Source organism: Salvia splendens, chromosome 17, assembly GCF_004379255.2.
Source record: "Salvia splendens isolate huo1 chromosome 17, SspV2, whole genome shotgun sequence".
NCBI lineage: Eukaryota > Viridiplantae > Streptophyta > Magnoliopsida > Lamiales > Lamiaceae > Salvia > Salvia splendens.
The window spans coordinates 28041551-28062270 of NC_056048.1; the positions used below are offsets into that span (position 1 = coordinate 28041551).

Sequence of the window (20720 nt, forward strand, 5' to 3'; positions counted from 1 at the left end):
TCAGGTGATAGAGATGTTATGAGCTTAATGGTGGAACATATTTTAGAAATATGATGGTGATTTTGATGTTAGAAGGTAAGATTGATATGTTTGAACAATTATGTTCGTTTTACAATGTATTACTTCCTCCGTTCCACCACAAGTGAGGAGTGTTTTTTGGACATGTGATTTAAGAAAATGATATTTATTGAGTTAAAGTTGAGTGAATAAAGTATGAAAGATGAAAAAGTAGGAGAGATAAAGATAGAATAAAGTAAGAAAGATGGAAAAAAGTAAGAAATATGGAATAAAGTAAGAGAAGAGAAATGTTTTGTTTTTTGCTAAAAGAGGAAATCAATCACTTGTAGTAAGACAACCAAAAATGGAAAATTGATCACTTGTGGTGGGACAGAGGGAGTACATAATTTCTTGTTTGGGTTGGGTATCTTGTAATGCCCCTTAGATGTTATTTTCTGTTAAACCTTAGAGTTTTATAAAAAATTATTCCCTCCGTCCGCCATTAGAAGTTTCATTTTTTGACGGCACGAGTTTTAAGAAATATTAAGAAAAGTGAGTGAAAAAAATTAGTGAAATATAAGTCTCACTTATATATAGTATTAGTTTTAAATGAAATGTGAGTGGAAAGAGTTAGTAGAATTTGAGACCCTAATACCGTTTATGGTAAAAGTGAATCGAAACTTCTATATGCGGACATACTAAAAGGAAAAAACGGGACTCCTATTCACAGACATAAAAGGAGTATTTTCTAAGTGCGAAAAATATTTGAAAAGGTAAAGTCTTATAAATAATGAGATCCAATCACTATATCAAAGCAATATTAATATACTACTCTACATCCACCAAGTAATAAAAATAAAAAAAATAGATCCACCAAGTAATACTGAATAGAGTGGAAGATAAACAAGTTTAAGAGATAGCTATTTATTAAATTCGTAGAATTTTAATTATAACGTTTATTTTTATTAATTTCTTTTACTAATTGAGTTTAGTTTGACCTAAGACCAAAATTCCAAAAATCGAGTCTTGAAGCAGAGCTGATAAACCCTAAATCGCAGAGAAGCTCTCACAGTCACCAATGGCGGTTGCAAATCCTCCATCGCTGGACATCTTAGTGAGAGATCCAGGGGGTTTTACTATCTGGAGCGGCCCCCCAGTCAGCAACGGGGAGCCCCAAATCAAGCTCGATAAAATCCCGTGCACCTCCACAAAATTCAGCGAAGACGGATCGAAACTCATGGCCGTTCGCTCCGATTCTTTAATTTCCATCTACGACGCCAATAATTTGGCGGAAATTAGGGCTTTCCAAGTCCCCAATCTCCTCGCGGCCAGCATATCTCCATGCGGCACTTATTTGCAGACATTTCAGAAATCCTCCACGCCGCAGGTGAAGAATGTGGTGCTGTGGAAGACGGAGACGGGAGAATCGGTTTATCAAGTGTTTCAGAAGAATATGGCGAAGGCGACATGGTAATTTTGAGTGATTTTGGTTTTTGAGCGGTTGGATTGTCTGATTTGAGTAATGTTATTGCTGCTTCGTTAGGCCGTCGATTCGATTTAGCTCCGACGAAGCTGTGGCGTGTCGTTTGGCTACGAATGAAGTGCAGTTTTTTGATGCTAAGGATTTCTCGAAAGGGATTGTTCATCAGCTTAAAGTGCAGGGGATTGCTGCATTTGAGCTCTCGAAGAGCCCTGGCTCGTATGTGGCCGTATTCGTCCCTGAATCGAAGGTTGCTTAATGCGCTAATGCTTTTGTTATAATTGAAGTTATTGAATTCATACTGCAAGTTATACCTCTTTATTGTTTTGATTCTATTTTGTTGTTATTTTTTCCTTGCGCCTTTGTTTATGTCGATGATTTCTTCAATATGATTGAATAAATTATTTTTTCACTTGTCATCTGTTCTTGAATGTCTAGTTTTGTTGAATTTTGAAGTCTGTAATTGCCTGCAAGAAGCTTCATTTTTTTTCTGAACTGCTTGCAAGTGTTTGTGGAAATGATGAGTAAAACAATGTCTTTTTTGTGTATACGAGACTCAGAGGTTCAGTTATCGACTGAAATGCCACGTATTTCAATTTTAGCTTCCTTGTAGGATTAAGGGAAATTGCAGTTCAAGGTTATGTAGTATTTTGATTGAGGGTTTTGGGATATTTGGTAATTCTTGTCTTGAGAGGATAAACTGAAAATTTGTTGTTTTCTATTGCTTTAAATGTCCTTTTTTGCACATATGGTGTAAATCTTATCTCGTTCGTCTCTGTAGGGGATGCCAGCCAATGTTCAAATATATTCTTGTGCGAAGGAGTCACAGAGTCAGCCTGTTGCGCGGAAAAGTTTCTTTAGGTGTTCCTCAGTGCAATTGCATTGGAACCTCGGTTCCAAGGGACTCTTGGTTGTCGTGCAGTCAGATGTTGATAAAACAAATCAAAGTTATTATGGGGAGACCAAGTTAAATTATCTGACTACAGATGGAATTTACGAGGGATTAGTGTCACTCCGTATGTTTTTCTTCCGTTTTTTAACCAGTTGGCAAACATGCTTTGTTTTTTATTATATAAATGATACTAATAGTTAATGGAAATTGATCTCGAGTACTTTGGCAGGTAAAGAAGGGCCCGTACACGATGTTCAGTGGTCGTCCTCTGGTAAAGAATTTGCAGCTGTTTATGGATGTATCCTTGGTTTCTTCTTCACATAGCTGATAATCGATATCTTTAGTTAGAGCAGCTGTTTATAAATTTTTTTTTAAAGAAAATCATTGCATGCCTAAAATTTATTTAAGATTTAATAGCTCTATGTTGTGTTATCTATTCTAGTTTTGTTTGTCTTTTTGTTCCTTGACACAATTCGTTCAGTTATGCCCGCAATGGCAACAATATTTGATGCTAAGTGCAAACCCCTGCTAGAGCTCGGGACCGGCCCATACAATACTGTTAGATGGAATCCGAAAGGAAAATGTATCCTTCACTCCATGCTTCATTTCATTAAGCTCTGTCTCTGCTCCCCTCTCTTATGCTCTTTTCTCTCTTCATTTCGTAAAAAGTTTCTTATGTTCATTTGTATCCTTAAAACTACTGTATAGTTATATGTTTGGCAGGATTCGGTAACTTGCCTGGTGACATGGTACATCCTTCTAAATCAATCACTGATTACTTCAAAGTTCTTAAATATCATTAGCTGGTCCAAAGGGAGATTCCTGAGCTCTATTTGTGGATATAGCGTCGTTTCCCTTCATTAGACTAGTCTATTAGTATTAACCTTGAAATTCCATAATTCCGTCGTCTTTTAAAGCTCATTGAGCAGTATCTTTTCCATGTTGAATTCGTTTGATTTACTTCTCTTTTCTTGTTTGTCACTGCACTTGGTGTAGTGTTTTGACGAGTGCTTAGGTCAGGTTTTTGTATTCTGTTTAGGCATTTTGGGATTATACGGAAAAGAAGAAACTGGGAGCTACAAGAGCTGAATTATCAGTGTCTAGTGAGTGGTCCCCAGACGGACGTTATTTTATGACTGCAACAACAGCCCCAAGGCTGCAGGTTGATAACGGGTATGGACTTTTATCTCTTTTTTTATTTCTAGAAAAATCGAACTACTGCTGATATATCGATAGTAACAGAATAATAGAACAAAATGTTTTGCACACAAATGAGTCAATGAGTCGAACACTTTTTGGTGTTCTGCATTTTTCCCATCTCGAAGTTAGTTAATTTTATTTCGAGTTGTTAAACGTCTTTGCATCATTATTTACTGGCACTTGATGGCCTAGTTAATGAAGTTATTTGATGACTGTATTTCCTCTGTTTCCTTAGGATCAAAATCTTCGACTACAAAGGTTCGTTGTTATTCAAGAGAATGTACGACAAGTTGTTTCAGGTCAATACCTCTGATTTTCTGTTCTTCGTGGGAATTATGTTCTTTTTTCTTAGCTGGATTTTCTTCATCGATGCAGGTAGACTGGAAACCACAGTCACCCGATAAGTTTGCAGATATTGAAGAAGTTGTGAAGTCTGTCGGCTCACTGAAATTGGAAGATACAACCACGAAACAAGGTCCATCCTTTTGCTTGCCCTCCCACAAAACACTATCCGATGTGCTATTGCCGTAAGAGATACTAAAATGAGACTACTATGTCAGGACAAGGGTTGAAATCTGCGCAGCCCATCTCAAAACCATCTATTCCACAAAAGCCCGCTGCCTATCGCCCGCCTAGTGTTAAAGCAGCAGCTGCAGTTCAGGCAGAGGTAAATCTATAAAAATTGCCAAACTGATTCAGACAAGTCTGCTCACAATCTAGTTTTTGTTTATTTTGTTTTTCTCGATTATATATACATGTACTGATTCTGTATTTTTTTTGTGCATGCAGCTATTCGGAGAAAGTCCTACCGGGTAAGTGTGTCGATGTTTCTTTTGCTTGAAGCGTTTTAACTATATTTGCTTCTTATCTTCCCTCCGTGTGTCGATTACAGAGAACTGAGCAAGAACGCCCTGAAAAATAAGAAGAAGAGGGAAAAGCAGAGGGAGAAAAAGGCTGCGGAAGCCAGCTCTGGAGGGTTGTTGAGCTATGGCCATTTGCAACGAGGCTGATTATGAGAGTTTTGATATATATTAAACTTGACTGATAGTGAGAAGAATGCTGCTAATGTATGAATATTTATTATTTTCATGTTCAATTTTGACAAAAAATTATGGTTGGTTTTGTTCCACACTTCGTTAATCAATCCTATGTTATACTGCAGGATGTTAGATCAAAAGTAAGTTGAGAATATTAGAAGTAGTTATTTACACAAATTGTCAATGAATATTACATAACATTTGATGAGCTCAAGAATGATTAGTTTGATCTATTTTACTCCCTTAGTCCCTACTTATTTATGGTGTATTTTTGGAATGAAGAATTAAAAAATTGTGTTATATGAAGATAAAATGAAATAAAAGACAAAATAAAATAAGAGGTGTTTAGTAAATATAATCAATTCTATTTAATGTAATAGCTAGATTTTTTGACAAAATAAAATCTTTGACAAAATCTTTGGTCTCTTATATGACCACGGTTTGCTTAAATATGTACCATCGAAAGAATATTTGATACATCCCTATATATATATTGATCATTATACACTCAAACTTACCTTCAATATAACTTCAAAAAATACCAAATATAAATATTAACAACCATAGTAAATTAAAACAAAATAAAATTTTTAAAAAAAGAACCCCAAAGCCCCAACCCTAACCCTATAAATATTTCCCAATAAATTGATCAGCGGCTATAAAATAAACCATAATTCCAACAATTTCATCCAATATTCACAATGAACAACTATGTGGTGACAGAGGTCCTCTTGCATCTTCCCTTTGAATCCCTCTTGAGATTCAGAGCAGTCTGCAAATTCTGGTGTTACATCATCGATTGTAAATCTTTTCGACATCTGCACACTGAGCTACATACCAACAACAATAACGACAACGACAAAGCTGATGATGCAGTGTATCTTCAATCTCTTCTTGATAAGAGAGAAAGGTTGACACTATATGTCGACAGAGATTCTATACAATTTAAAGGTAGCTGGGGCGGTTAAGGGTCTAATCTGCATTTTACCTTAAAATAAGTGAAATCGGCTTCTTGACATTGATAATCACACTCGTTTGTAACGTCAATCAATAGTCGACGACTTATCATTGCGATGTTATTCTACCTGTTCACGATCTTGAATTCATTGAAGTTTTATTTAAGGATTTTATTTTTGAGATTACGTATATAGTCAAATTTCTTTGTTAGTTTTACTCGCACTGCAGGGTAAAATAAGCGTCTAGTTTTTCCTTTTTATTAGTAAAATTTTTACTTTAAATTTATATTTACATTTTCGTGAGTTTTATGTTACTCGCACCAGCAGTAAACAGTGGCCATGCGCCACGGGCGAGAGCTACTATGGCAGAGGCCCGCTACAAGTTACGTGGAATTACAACTATGGTGCAGCGGGCCAAGCCTTAGACCCTGCTATCTCATTCAAGACCGCAGTGTGGTTCTGGATGAATTTCGTGCACATGTCTTTTACATCAGGCTGGGGGTTTGGGGCTTCGATTAGGGCTATTAACAGCGGCGAATGCAACGGCAGGAAGCCTGCCGCATTGGCTATTATACAAGCTATTGTAGCCAATTCGGAGTTAATCCCGGGCCTAATGTCCGTTGTTATGAGAGATTATTGAAATATGTAAGGCCTAATGAGCTGATTAATGGGATTGAAATAAATGCAGTGTGATTGATTATGCTTTATTCGAATCTTATACAAACCATATTACATATCATTGACAAAATTCACCAGTGAGGACAAAAGTAATAAAGTAATAAATTATTACTTAATTATGAATAAAGGTCATCGTGTTAATGAATTAAAATCAATATTAAAAATAACATTAATGCCATTACGGATAATAAATAAAGTATTTTATCTCATTATATGTATTTAAAAAAATAAGCAAGGAATAAAATAAAATAAAACAATTTGGCTAGAAAAATATATATTTAAATAAATATATAATGGCATAATCATGATAACTATAGTGATAAAGATCTATAGCTATAGTTAATTTAATATTTGTATAAACTCATTAGGGTGATGAAGGTTTCTGTTTATAATAGGTTTATTGTTATAGTAGCTATTCGAATCTGATTTGATTGATTTTTATAGCTTTTAGGAGCTGATTTATTTTTTATAATTGTTAGGCTTTGATTTGCTGTTTTTCTGGACAAAATAGTTTTTTTGGCTAAAACAAACATTGGTTCATTGATTGAAATTTAAAAACATTGCAATTAATTACCCCACAAAATTCTTTTAACAATGATGAATCCACCTTGACCTAGAATTTGAAGATTGTGCTTATCATATACTACTCCACAATATTTTAAAAAATATTGCAATTAACTACACCACAATATTTTTTTAACATTGATGAAGCCACCTTAATCTTGAATCTTGATATGTATGATCTCTATTCAAGCATAGGCAATTGGTTAAACAATGATCAATATTTAACATAATAAAAGTAGAATTAGGGCTAAAATTAAGTGTAAGGCCCATAAAACAACCCTAACTCTAATTACCGCCGTCACTAATTATCCCTCTTGAAAATGACCACCATTAAATTTCAGAATATACCTCCTTCAATTCATTCACGCCCATAGCCATGAACTATGATGTGTTAACAGTGATATTCTTGCATCTTCCCCTGCAATCCCTCTTGATATTGAGAACTGTCTGCAAATTGTGGTGTGACGTCATCGATTCTCAAGATTTTAAAAAACTGCACACTCAGCGGCTGAACAAGTACAACGATGAATGCGCGGTACATCTACAATGCCATTTTCTCCGTAATTATAAAGAAAAATTGAAACTATGTATTGGGTTTTTAGCCAACGGGATCTCATTAGAGTCGCATGACTTGCCTGTGTTCGACACGGACTATGCAAGGGTAGCTGGGTCTGTTAAGGGTCTACACCATATGCAATCCTTTTCTAGGTCAATTGAAGATTCTGCCTCGTTCACCGGCCTCTTCTTGTCACTCACCTCAATGCATCATTGGCCACTATGTTGGAGTTGGTTTCGATGAAGATTACAAAGTTGTGCAATTGGTGTCGTGCCACCATCACCGTCGCCTCCAAGCCAACCTGTATTTGAAAAGGACGAATTCTTGCTAACGATCAAGAATTGGTGATCGATAGCTCAATAACTTCATTTTTCAAGTACGGCTCATTTGCGCACTGGAGAGGAGGATTAGGGGAGGAGAGGATCATACTGAGCTTTGATATAGACAATCACATTACCGGAAGAGATGGTTGCCTAGGAGTATGAGATTGTTGTAGATAATCATGTTTGTCATCCAATTGAGATATTTATGTGTTTTAGATAATGGGTTTAAGGTGAAGGTTTATAAGTCTAGAGAGGTAAGAAGTGGGCTTATAAGTTGGACTCATGTGTTGAGTTTGGATCCACCTTATGTAAGCTGGTGAGGGCCTCCTACCTGGATAAGTGATGATGGTGTCCTTAACCATAACATGGGATATTGGGTGTGTTTGAAGATGTTTACTCCAAAGTTAAAATTGAGTCCTAGTTTTAATTGTCGTTCCGATATCGTTGAGCATGAACGTTCGGTTATTATTGAGTATGTAAAAACCTTTCTTTCACCTTAAAGATATGTTTTATTATTTTCACATCATTTTTTAACATGATTAATTATTGTTCTGTTTTACTTATTAGGTTGGTGATACTCTTTCCTTTCCATAGTTTTCACAAAATGTTTGTTATTTGATGTGGCTGAGTCATTATTCTGGTATTCAATGGTTATTCACTCTTACATTGCATTGTTTCTTAATTGCGGTGAAGTATATATACTATTCGGCCGTGACGGATCAAAAACTTTTAGCTGGGGGTACCATCAGGGACGAAGCCACACTGGGGCCTGGAGGCCACTGGCCCCCCAGCTATCGTAACCATTATTAGATATTATGCTTTAACAATACACTAAAAAGTGTTCCCGCGCAGTTGGTTAATATACTCCCCTTTCATCCGTGAGGAACTGTGTCCGACTCTCATGAACCACAGTTGATGTTTTCTTTTTGCAAAACACTAGATATACTTTCTTCACTTAATTTTTTTATAGACACCACTTAAGCTAATTCTATTGACTTTTTCACTTTATATTCTGTTTATTTCAAATTTTTCCATTAATATATTCAGTTGATTTTATAAATTTTCATGTTGGCCACTTTGAAAAATCTTTTTACTTATAATTTTTATCATTCATAAGATTCTTACTTTTTACACATACACGTCTACTAATTTATTTAATTTTAATGTTTATTATTTGTGTCACTTTGCAACATTTGGTTATTTTAAACAATAATTGCATAGTTGATAAATTAAATATTTTTAGACTTCAATATACTCTTTAAATATGAAAATATTTTACTCCATATAATATTAATAAATTTAGTCTAAGAATATACTCCATAATCTTTATTCATTTCTTTATAATCATCATTCAATTTCATCTCAAACTTCTCTTATTAAAGATTCATAGAAAATGAATCAAAGTTCTCTTATTAAAGATTCATAGAAAATTAACAAGTAAATATCGTAAGATTTAATCATTAAATAAATAAAAAAATTATATTTTTTTCTTATGATATTTAGTCATCAATAAAAGTATTTGGACCCCCAATAAATTTTTTTTGGCTTCGTCATTGTGTCAAAGCGCTTGTTTATGCGTATTGTCAATACATTGTCCGTCCGTGTTGAATTCTTCCAAACAGGTCTAGATGCAGCTGGTCAGCAAAGTATCTCAGCGTTGCAGAAGTGTACGTGTGTCATCCGACAACTCACTACTGGGCAAACGGCCGACCTCTTCGATGAGTATTTGCATGTCGGTGAGTCCACTGGAATCCTTTGTCTGAAAAATTTTTGCGAGGGCGTTCGTACAGCTTTCACGAACGTGCTCTTCGACTTGAACGTGCTCTATTCTTCACCCCTCTTCAATGATGTGTTGAATGGTGTAGCACCGGCGATCGACTTCACCGTCAACGGAAATACATACCACATGAGTTACTATCTCGCCGATGGTATCTACCCAAGGTGGTCGACTTTCGTGAAGACGCTCAGCAACCCGCAAGACCCGAGACGGGTTCTTTTTGCGCAGCGTCAAGAGTCCGCGCGGAAAGACGCCGAAAGAGCCTTTGGGGTCCTTCAAGCCCGATTCAACATTGTGAAGGCCCCGGCTCGGCTGTGGTACGTGAATAATATCGCCGACATCATGTACACGTTATTATCTTACACAACATGATTATAGCCGACGAAGGATCGATGGCGGCTAGCTTCTACGACGAGGATGAAGCTGGAAGCTCAAGTGCGAGGTCTCCCCCACGCCGAGGTGTGCATACGACGGTGGGTAAGAGGATCGAAACAAGGCACACAATGCGCGATACCCGAACCCACGTTGAGCTACAAGAAGACCTAATCAAACACATGTGGGCGAAATTCGGCAACGAGTAATGGGCTTTTTACTTTTACGAATTTAATTATGTAATTTTTAATTTTTAGGAGTTTAATTATGAAAATTTTAATTTTTAGGATTTTAATTATGTAATTTTTAATTTTTAATGTATTTTGTAATATTATTCTGGGTATGTGTAATGTATTTTAATTTTGTGGAAATGTTTTTATTTAAATTGAGTAATGGAATGGTGGGACCCTTGTGTTCGTCCTTGCGGAAGAGCACAACTGTGAGTGTTGTGCTCTTGCCTAAGAGCAGGCAGAAAAAGTGGCGCCGGGGCCACAACCGTGCTCGTTGGCAAGAGCACAGTTGTGGGTGCTCTAATACTTGCCAACGAGCACGGTTGTGGGTGCTCTAATACTAATTCATATACTTTTTCTCCTCTTCTATTTTACCTTACCAATTTTTTCTCTTACTCTCTCTTACTTTATTTATTTTATATTAAAATCCGTCCGTTTCCAAAGTTCATAATTTTAAAAAACAAAATGATTAATTAATTGGAATTATGATAGATTTGGAAACTTGGTTGAAGTTTACCGACATATGAGATCTTTTAAGAGTAGCGCTAAATATGTCATTTAAAATGACTCTTGGACAACCATTAAAATATAAGAATGATGCTAAACACCTATAATATGGCTAGCCATAATACTTCCTCCAATCCTTGTTAATTGAGTAATTTTTCTATTTCAAAAAGTTCCTATGTGATTGAGGCAATTCTTATTCTGTTACAGCAGTACTGTTTCTTACTCCATCCGTCCACGATAAATAGGGCTATTCCATTTTTATCTCTCGTTTTGGAAAAATGATAATAGATAGTTAAAGTGGAGAGAAAGAAAAGTAAGAGAGAGAATAATATAGACAAGTAGGGCTATTCCATTTTTATCCCTCGTTTTGGAAAAATGATAATAAATAGTTAAAGTGGATAGAAAGAAAAGTAAGAGAGAGAATAATATAGACAAGTCTTGTCTATATTATTTTCTCCACTTTAACTATTTATTATCATTTTTCCAAAACGAGTGATAAAAATAGAATAGTCCTATTTTTCGTGGACGGAGGAAGTATGTTTTCATCTTTCTTATTTTGTGCTCTGTTACTTTATTCTTCCGTCATTTAACGTGACAAAAGTATGGGGAGTGGGAATGGAATATAGACCTAAAGATATCACATGAGAAAGTACGGGGAAATTAGATTCTCCATAAAGTACTGGGAACAACTATAATGGCATGTAGCTACAAAATACAAATCACATGACAGTATGAGTCCATTGGCCTAGGCTCATTATCATATGACATTTAACCTACTTATATTTTTTCATTGTGGAGAACGTGGGACATAGAAAACCTAGAATATGTAAAGTTTTGTAGATAGATTCCCTAGCTTTCTTCTGCATAATGTTAGTACCAGAATTGTTTCGTCATATCATAGTACGTGTGGATCACGATAGTGGTGAATTCAACAACAATAACGATAATCGTAGAGAATAAATGAACACAGCTAGTAAGTGTTTTATCAGTCATGTTCAATTTCTCAATATGCATAATTGATTATGAATCTTGATCAATATTCATGTATGCTTTCCCGCTGTACGTTCATTAGATGATGACATGAATTTATAAGAAAATGGTTGAAGAATTAATCTTGTTTATGTCCTAAGGTAAGTGAGGAGTACTTTTTATTTTGACGTCCCAAGTTAATTGATACATTGAATCTTTTAGCAAAAATTGACTCTTAATATCACTTCTATTTTGTTCTATTTTTCTTTTGCAACTTTATTATTATTTTCATTCCAACACCAATAAAATTAGAAAATTATATAATCCGAATAAAATAGTAATACAATTGAAAATAAGTATAATAAAATGAATGAAACAATATAGTATCACGTAAATTTTATTTTAGGCAACATATTTCATATTTGCGCCATGGCCCAAAAATGGTTAAATTCGGTTTTGATAAATAAAGCCCAAGTTATGTGTGTAGAAATAGTAGGAGAATAAGCTTATTATGGTTCCATTGTACAATTATGTTTCTTCTCATTATTATTCAGTTAAAATTTTAGGGTTAAAATAGAAGATAGAACAGTTTTATGGACAAAGCATTCTCATCTTATTTGCATGTTTTGTGCAAAATTGAGTCAATGAATTGAACGTTTTTTTGGAGTTCCGCATTTTTGGATTTTATTTCAAGCTTTGTTACTCATCTTAGCATCATTATTTACTAGGACTTGATGGCCTAGTTTATGAATTTATTTGATGGTTTTATTTCCTTTGTTTCATAAATATCAAAATCTTGACAATCGAAATATTGACTGATAATCGAAATTAAACACCGTTTACTCAAAATTATACTACATCAATTACTCAATCAACATGTAAATATCAGCTGCCACATTGATATTCAGATGGCTGGAATTTTATTGCAAGACAATTTATTCAAAAAATGAAGAACAAAGAGTACTACATGATAAATACTTAAATGTTGACATATTTTTGTGAAAAGCTCAAACGATTATGATTAATATCTCGTTATTTTGGATATATTTATAAAATTTCAGCTTATATAGTTCGGATTTCAGTTTTTTGGATTAGGTTTTTCTATTAAATTCGGTTCGGAATGGCCCAGGAGAGTAACCCTAACCCTAATTACCGCCGTTATTTTCCCAACTCTTCAATTGATCACCATTTCCATCACCATGAAATTTCAGGAGTACACTCACAAAGCCGTGAACAACGATGTGGTGTTGGAGATACTCTTGCATCTTCCCGTTCGATCCCTCTTGAGATTCAGAGCTGTCTGCAAATTCTGGCGTGACGCCATCGATTCTCAACGTTTTACAAAACTGCACATTGAGAGAGGTAACAAAGCTAGAGAGGCATGTCTACAATTTGCTTTATTGGGAAATTGTCTAAATTTGAAAGTATCAATGAAGCTCTTAGACATGAGGAAGTCGTATGACTTGTTGACTTTTGATGGAATGGGTCTATGTAGAGTAGTTGGGGCGGTTAAGGGTCTAATCTGCATACGATGTTGTCGAGCTTGGCTACCTCTATCTATGTGCAATCCTTTCTTAGGAAAAATCACGACTTTACCACTTTCCCCCACTCTTTTTTCTCATTCATATGTATGTACCATTAGTCAGTATGTAGGAGTTGGATTTGACGATGAAGACTACAAAGTTGTGCAACTGTTGTCGTGTGTGGAACATGGCCGTCTCCAAGCCAGCCTGTATTCGAGAAGTGCGAATTCTTGGAGGGAGTTGGCTATTGATCAAGAATTGCAGGTGGTTGGGCCAATAAAGTCATTGGGCAAGAATGACTCTTTTGCGTATTGGGAAGCGCGGATAGGTGATGAGAGGGTTATTCTGAGCTTTGATATGAAGAATGAATTGTTTCAGACAATCACAATGTCGGGTGGAGTACTTGAGTTGTTTTCAGACAGGCCGCTGATTCTTGCAATGTTGGATGAATTTTCGCTTCTAGTGTTTGTTTTAGACAATGGGACGGTGAAGGTTTTTGAGTTAAGAGGTGAAGGGAGTGAGCTTATATGGAATCATGAATCAACTTATTGTGGAATAATGCCTATTTGGAGGAGTGATGATTGTGTGGCTTTCAAGAATTGTGATTGTGGGGGTTTGAAGATGTGTGATTGTGTTGTTTTGAGTGATGATTGTGTGGATTTAAAAAATTGTGATTGTGCGGTTTTGGGGTTTCCCGGGAAGGATGATGTGGTTTTGTATAATTATCGCGCTCGGAAATTCATCGGGCGTTTGAAGGTGCCTGCGTATTCGAATATCATTGAGCCTACAAATTCGAATATTGAGTTGATTGAGTATCAAGGAAGCTTGGTTTCACCGTAGAATCCGTATTTCTGATCATTGGAAGAATAAGGAGTTGAATATTGAATAACAAAGGTAAAACATGTGAAAGGAAGAAGAGAATAACTAACTATTGATCAGAATTTATTTGATCGGTTATGGATCATCGTAGATCTTTGTCAATGGTTGCAGCATTTCGGTTGCATCAATATATTTCTTAATATTTTTTTAAATATTGGATTGAATATATTAGAATCAGTGTTTCTTCTTCTCCTGATATTGCATAAGGTTATTTATGTAGTGGATTGGATTGGGGCGTTACAAGCTCCTTCGTTTCGGCTATCATTGAGTATGAAGGAAGCATTGTTTCACCTTAATTAGAGTTGTAGTCGAATTGGTATAAGATTCATACATGTTACATTTGTTCATGGTTAAATACAGTTTTGTTTGATGAAATGGCTTGTGCACAAAAGTGTTTGTCATTACTGGAATTTTAGTGTTATGATGGCAAGTTTGTTAATTATCATTATATGTATGGGTTGCATAACCTCGTGAAACCAATTCAATTTGGATTTTAATGAGTCGATAAACTATTCGTTTTTTTTTTCTTATCATAACCCTCACTCCATCTTTCTTTCATCACATGATTCCTGGAATTCGATTTCGAAGAAGAGTTTCAATTTGTTACGAGGGTTGGAAAGAGGCGGAAACAAGGGTGAATTCGGATTTGAGTTTAGGGGGAGTGAGCTTGCTGTTGGAGTAGAGCTAATGTGCATCGAAAAAGCTATCTACTATTGGCCCGTTTCCACTCTATAACAAACGAACTCAAGATCCAATCTTTTGGTTGGGAAGGAAACATCGTGGTGACTCTTACCTTCGACCTATTAGTTGAACGGAAATATGAAAACACGTCTAATCTATTGGTAGGTTGGATGGATGGAAATGAGTCTAATCTATTGGTTGGGAATGAAGAGTCGTGGTGACTCCAACTCCCGACCTATCAAATGAACAAGCAGTAGTTATGGAATGTAAGAATGAACAGCCATTGAATAGCTCAGCCACGTTGAATAACAATCATTTTACCATGGTAAGGAAAGACTATCACCAAACTAATAAATAGTAGTATAACAGGACATTATGTTAAAAAAATGTAGAAAAAATATCACTAAGTTGTTTGCTGGTTAAACAAACATTGGTTAATTGATTGAAATTATCATATACTCCACAATATTTTAAAAAATATTGCAAAACCACAAATTCTTTTAACAATGGTGAATGACGAATCCACCCTTTAATCTAGAAACTTGAAGATTGTGCATAACACAATATTTTAAAATATATTGCAATTAATTACACCACAATATTCTTTTAACAGTCTAGAATCTTATATATTGTGCACGACATGCCTAAGTTGAATAAAAGTAGAATAAGGGCTAAAATCAAGTGTATGGCCCATAAAAATAACCCTATCCCTAGTTACCGCCGTCACTAATTATCCCATCTCTTGAAAAATTGATCACCATTAATTTTTAGAGTATACCTCCTTCCTTCACACACGTAGCCATGAACCACGATGTGTTATCATTGATATTATCTCATCTTCCCCTGCGATACCTCTTGATATCGAGAATTGTTTGCAAACTATGGTGTGACGTCATCGATTCCAAATATTTTAGGTCATCCGCAACGCTGTCTTTTATCCGTCTCATCCCTTAACTATTCATGGGCCCACTGTACTTTTCACTCCATCTCTTAACAAAGAGACAGAACCTGCAACCCTCCATCTCTTAACCATCTTTTAACTTACTATTCATTCAATTTCATTTTTTTATTTTTTTTTTCCAACAAATTCAATTAATAAAAAACACACTTTATTAAATAAAATAAAAATACAACTTAAAATCCTAAAAAATACATAATTAAATTCGTGGCAAAATAAATAAAAAAACATAATTTAAAATACAATTTTATAGAAATTAAAAAACTACTCCGCTGGCTAATCATCTCCCGAAGGCGGTGGCGGTGCACTCAAGCTACCTGGAGGCGGAATACCAATTTGTCTTGCCATATACTTCGGCAAGATGGACTTGGTATTGTGGAGGCGTCATGCGTGAAGTGTCCACCATCGTGGCAGTCAAGTACATGGACAATAGGGTGTTCGAGCCCGAGCCCGCCTGGCTTGATTCACCTCGGCCCTTCCTTCCTCTAGTCGCCTTCGTTGCCTTGGTCCCTTGCGGCCGACTGCGCACACGGGAGGACCCCCGCTAGCCGCCTGGCTTGATTCACCTCGTGCCCTCAATAATGCGAGGCAGCCTCTTGTGCGGCGCTGCCCGAACCGCCCCCACTAGAAGAGTATTGGCCACCCGCCGTGTGCTTCATGCGCTTCGAGGTCAAGCCCGAGCTGGACCGCACACCGCCGGCCCACCTTTCCTCGTCTTTGACGGTCTCCTAGACATCGACATGTCTGAATTCTTTGACGGTGTCGTCGAAGTAGACTCGCAAAGCCGATCTCAGAATGTCGGCTCCCATGGCTCCGCTTTGGTAATGAGCCGCTTCGTTCTTGTAGATGCCACAAATTTTTTTGACCTCCCTGTCGACTCGGTCAAAGTGAGCGCGGAGCATCTTCAATGTGCGGCGGCGCGACCCTCTTGGCTTGATCTCGTTGTAGGGCCACGGTGACCTTTTCCCAGAAGCACTTCCGGGATTGTTGATTTCCGACGATGGGATCGTACAAGACGCTGATCCAGGCGTTGTACACCGCCATCGTTTCCTTGCGGCTGTACGGATGCCGACCTACATCCTCATCCTCCTCGGCTGCCTCCGCCTCTTCCTCCACGGCGTCGAATGCCCTAGAGCTTCCACCGCCTCGTCCTCCTTCCGGATGGGGTTCGTCCAGATAATCCTCCCGAATTTGGGATAATCCCTGCGAATACCTCGGGGCGGAGGGACGAGATTATGCATCCACATCAAAATGGGGTGGTTGGTACCCCCGGCGTCAACGAGCCCTGGGTGCCCGGCGTAGACGAACCGGAACCACCCAACATGTTGTACATGCCCCCAGTCGCCAAACGCGTTGATGTCAAACCCGCCGGAGCCGCCACCGCCAGAGTTTTCGTCGTCGGACATTTTGTGATGAGAGGTTATATGAAAATTGAAGAGGAAATGAAGATGATTTGGAGGATTTGATGTGTATTTGTGTGTGAAATGAGAATGAAATAGGAGTATTTATAGAGTAAAAAATAAAAAAAATAAATAAAAGGAAAACGGTCGAAAAACCTCTTTTGATTATTTATTTATTTTTTAATTAAATTCTAATTTAAAAAATATATGATATATTGCGTCAGCGTGACGAAGCCCACTCGCGGGCCGGCGAGTGGGCGTCACGCATGGCGCCGGAGCGTGCCACGTCGCGCAAGCTCGTGGCGAGACAATCCGCGAGGTGTCTCGGTGGGACGGGCGTCTCAGCGAGACCGGGACGAGACGGGGCGCTGCAACGCGTCTCGCTGCCGTCTCGTCTCGACGGGACGAGATACGAGCCACCCGCGAGACGCGTTGCAGGTGGCCTTAGAATTTTCCACACTCGGCGATGTAACTACTACTACGATGAAGAGATGGTACATCTGCAATGCTATTTTCTAAACAATAATGAAAAATTGAAACTGTGCATAGAGGCCCTATATATATATAGATAGACATAAAACAAATCGAAAAGTTCCTAACAACTAAGTAAAATAGATCAAATTCTGATTGCCATAAATAAAATATGGAGATTATCAACTCACTTTTGGAAAAAAAATAAAATGTAGGTCTTTGTAACCCCCATGATTGTAATGTATGTTGCCCTCAAGGGGGAAGCCAGAAGAATAATTTACGTTAATATAGATAATAGTAGTCATATATACGTTAATTTTATGTCATACTCCCCCGTCCCGCCATATGGGAGGCAATACTTTTAGGTACGACATTTAAGAAAATGATGTTTAAAAAGTCAAGTAGAGAAAGCATAACATCGAGGAGTGAAGTGTAAATAAAGTAAAGAGAGAATTAAATAAATGAGAAATTAATTGTGTTATATTTTGACAAAATAGAAAATGATTAACTTTAGGTGGGACGTCTCAAAAACGAATACGAGTCACTTATGACAGAACAGAAGGCGTATGTTAGTTTTAGTTTTTTAGTAATGTTTTATTTTAGTGGTAGAAGAAGGATTAATCTAGATATTACAGTAAAAATTGTTGACTTGGTCAATGAGTCTTTGGCTGCTGAGATCTCATTAATTTTGGCTGCTAAGAGCTCATTAATTTTATTTATTACGATGAAGAATGAGCCAAGCCTAATTGTGGCAGGGATATAATTAAACTTTAATTATGGTTATATTCGAACTAATTAAAATAGAAGTAGGTTTTATATTTGTTTCATTCATCAAGCCAATTTCATTATATATTACTAGTAAAATCTTATGTAATACCACACCGTCCCTTAAAAATATAAATTTTTAAAAGAATTCAGCTTTTAGTATACAATTGATTAAGTAAGAAAGATAAAATGAAAAAAATAGTTATATTATAGAATAGATGTCATCTCATTGAAAAATAGTTATATTGTAGAATAGATGTCATCTCTAAAATAGAAATATATAGTTTTAAAGGACGAACTAAAATAGAAATATTCTTACTTGAGGAGTATCTGATTTACGTAACAACAAAATGATAAGATTGTGAAACTTATAGTTTACACAGTTTTCAATAGTGAGTAGCTAGCTTACAAATATCCATAAGAAAAATAAAACCCAACTAATACAATATTAAAATCTGACACAAGTTCAGATAATTATGACACTATCAACATTTTTAATTAATTAATTGAAATTCTAACATAAATTATCGCCTATTATTGGCATTCATCAAATGTCAAAAGTATACTTTTCCATTCTTAAATGTCCATAATTTCCAAGCTTCAAAACATCTTGATTTTACACTATAAATACCCATCAATCCCTACCTTCTTCACCACACCAAAACAACAATTTCTCACTCTTAATTATCTCCAAACATGAAACCTTCTCTCACTCTCTACACCCTTCTCGCTCTCCTTTTGGCCACCGGAAAATACGTTTCCGGCCAGAATTGCGGCTGTCCTTCCAACCTCTGCTGCAGCCAGTTCGGCTACTGCGGCTCTGGTGACGCTTATTGCGGCAATGGCTGCCGTTCGGGGCCGTGTTTCGGTGGTTCGCCTGGGGGAAGTAACGGAGTCGTAGTTAGTAACGTAGTGACGGATAATTTCTTCAACGGGATCGCTAATCAGGCCCCGGCTGGCTGCGCCGGGAAGGGCTTCTACACACGCGCTGCCTTCCTCCAGGCGATTAGGTCATATCCTCAGTTCGGAACCACAGGCTCCACCGACAATGCTAAGCGGGAGATCGCGGCGTTCTTTGCTCACGTCACGCATGAGACCGGGCGTAAGTTTATACTACTCTACGTGACACATTTTCAAAAATAGAAACATCATTATCACTACTTTATTCTCTCTCAACTCAATCCATAAAATAAAATTACATAAAATCTCATAACGAATAGAAAATATTCCAATTAAAGTTGATTGAAGAGAATAATTTTACTAATGATAATTCATCATAATCATTTAAATCATGAAATTTGATAAAATTATGGACTTTTAGTATATTGTGATTTTGATTAATTCACAAATATTATATTCTAATAGAATTTATAATAGTTTTTTTTATTTAGTTTGCATATTTTATAATACAATACTATTTGTTTATATATCATAAATTCATAAAATATGATCATTTAATTTTTTTCCCATGCAGAGAGATAAATGGCCAACACAATGAATTGTGATTATATTCGAATTAATTAAAGTCATAAAAATAGACTATTTTTATTGGACGGAGAGTGTATAATCATGAAAAATTAATCAATTTAATTTGTTCCCACACAGATTTTTGCTACACGCGAGAGATAAACGGCCAATCCCGAAACTATTGCGACAGCAACAACAGACAGTGGCCTTGCTCACCGGGCCAAGGCTATTACGGCCGAGGCCCGATACAGATCTCTTGGAACTACAACTACGGGCCAGCTGGCCGAGCCATAGGGTTCGACGGATTGAACAACCCTGATATCGTGGCTAGAGACCCTATTATCTCATTTAAGACCGCGTTGTGGTTCTGGATGAACAATGTGCACTCGCTTATCATATCGGGGCAGGGCTTCGGGGCGAGTATCCGCGCCATCAACGGCAATCTTGAATGCAACGGGGCGAATTCGGCTACCGTGACCGCTAGGGTTAATTACTACACACGCTACTGCAGCCAACTCGGAGTTAGTCCTGGACCTAATCTCCGTTGCTAGGAGAGGAGAGACGGTTGGAATAAAACAAGTTTGATGAATAAGAGAATGTAATAAAACTACGTGAGAATAAATAAATGTTTGTGTACTATTAATAAAATTATGAAATACTATGTCCTTGTTGACCTATGAAACTAAGCTGCGTAGTGTTGACTTCAATATTGACTTGAATATTTATATCTACTTGGAAATTTATATGGCTTATGGAATATTAAACGTTTGTTGAAGTCGACAATCCGAACAGAATAATAAAATTATTCAAATCGTCTTTCAGATTTTTATTTCTTTTGTTTAAGATTGTACTCTCTCTGTAGCTGAGTCATTTCTTATTTTGATAAAAAGCACCAACTCTTCTTCTCTTTTACGTTACTCTCTCTTACTTTATTCTCTCTTATCTCTCAACCTTCTTTCTTTCTTTATTCTTCTTTCTTTAGTCCAAGCTGAGTGGGTATTGTGTTGTAAAGCCCAAAGACCATTCCGTATTAAGAAC

The 20720-nt window shown here is 36.6% G+C and overlaps 3 protein-coding genes across 3 annotated transcripts; all 3 read left to right on the forward strand.

Annotated features, from left to right (window-relative positions):
• Positions 1 to 981: 981 nt before the first annotated feature.
• Positions 982 to 4730, forward strand: LOC121773443 (eukaryotic translation initiation factor 2A-like). Its single transcript, XM_042170300.1, has 12 exons — positions 982 to 1467; positions 1541 to 1727; positions 2259 to 2493; positions 2599 to 2667; positions 2851 to 2952; positions 3078 to 3118; positions 3409 to 3542; positions 3805 to 3868; positions 3945 to 4044; positions 4130 to 4236; positions 4359 to 4381; positions 4462 to 4730. Exons 1-12 carry the CDS (start codon positions 1076 to 1078, stop codon positions 4577 to 4579), a joined length of 1572 nt encoding a protein of 523 aa, XP_042026234.1. The 5' UTR covers positions 982 to 1075; the 3' UTR covers positions 4580 to 4730.
• An 8007-nt stretch (positions 4731 to 12737) lies between these two features.
• LOC121774580 (F-box protein At3g08750-like) lies at positions 12738 to 13901 on the forward strand. Its single transcript, XM_042171426.1, has one exon. It carries the CDS (start codon positions 12738 to 12740, stop codon positions 13899 to 13901), a length of 1164 nt encoding a protein of 387 aa, XP_042027360.1.
• A 4985-nt stretch (positions 13902 to 18886) lies between these two features.
• LOC121773879 (chitinase 5-like) lies at positions 18887 to 20368 on the forward strand. Its single transcript, XM_042170799.1, has 2 exons — positions 18887 to 19317; positions 19821 to 20368. The coding sequence occupies exons 1-2, from the start codon at positions 18912 to 18914 to the stop codon at positions 20231 to 20233; spliced, it is 819 nt and encodes a 272-aa protein (XP_042026733.1). The 5' UTR covers positions 18887 to 18911; the 3' UTR covers positions 20234 to 20368.
• Positions 20369 to 20720: the final 352 nt, after the last annotated feature.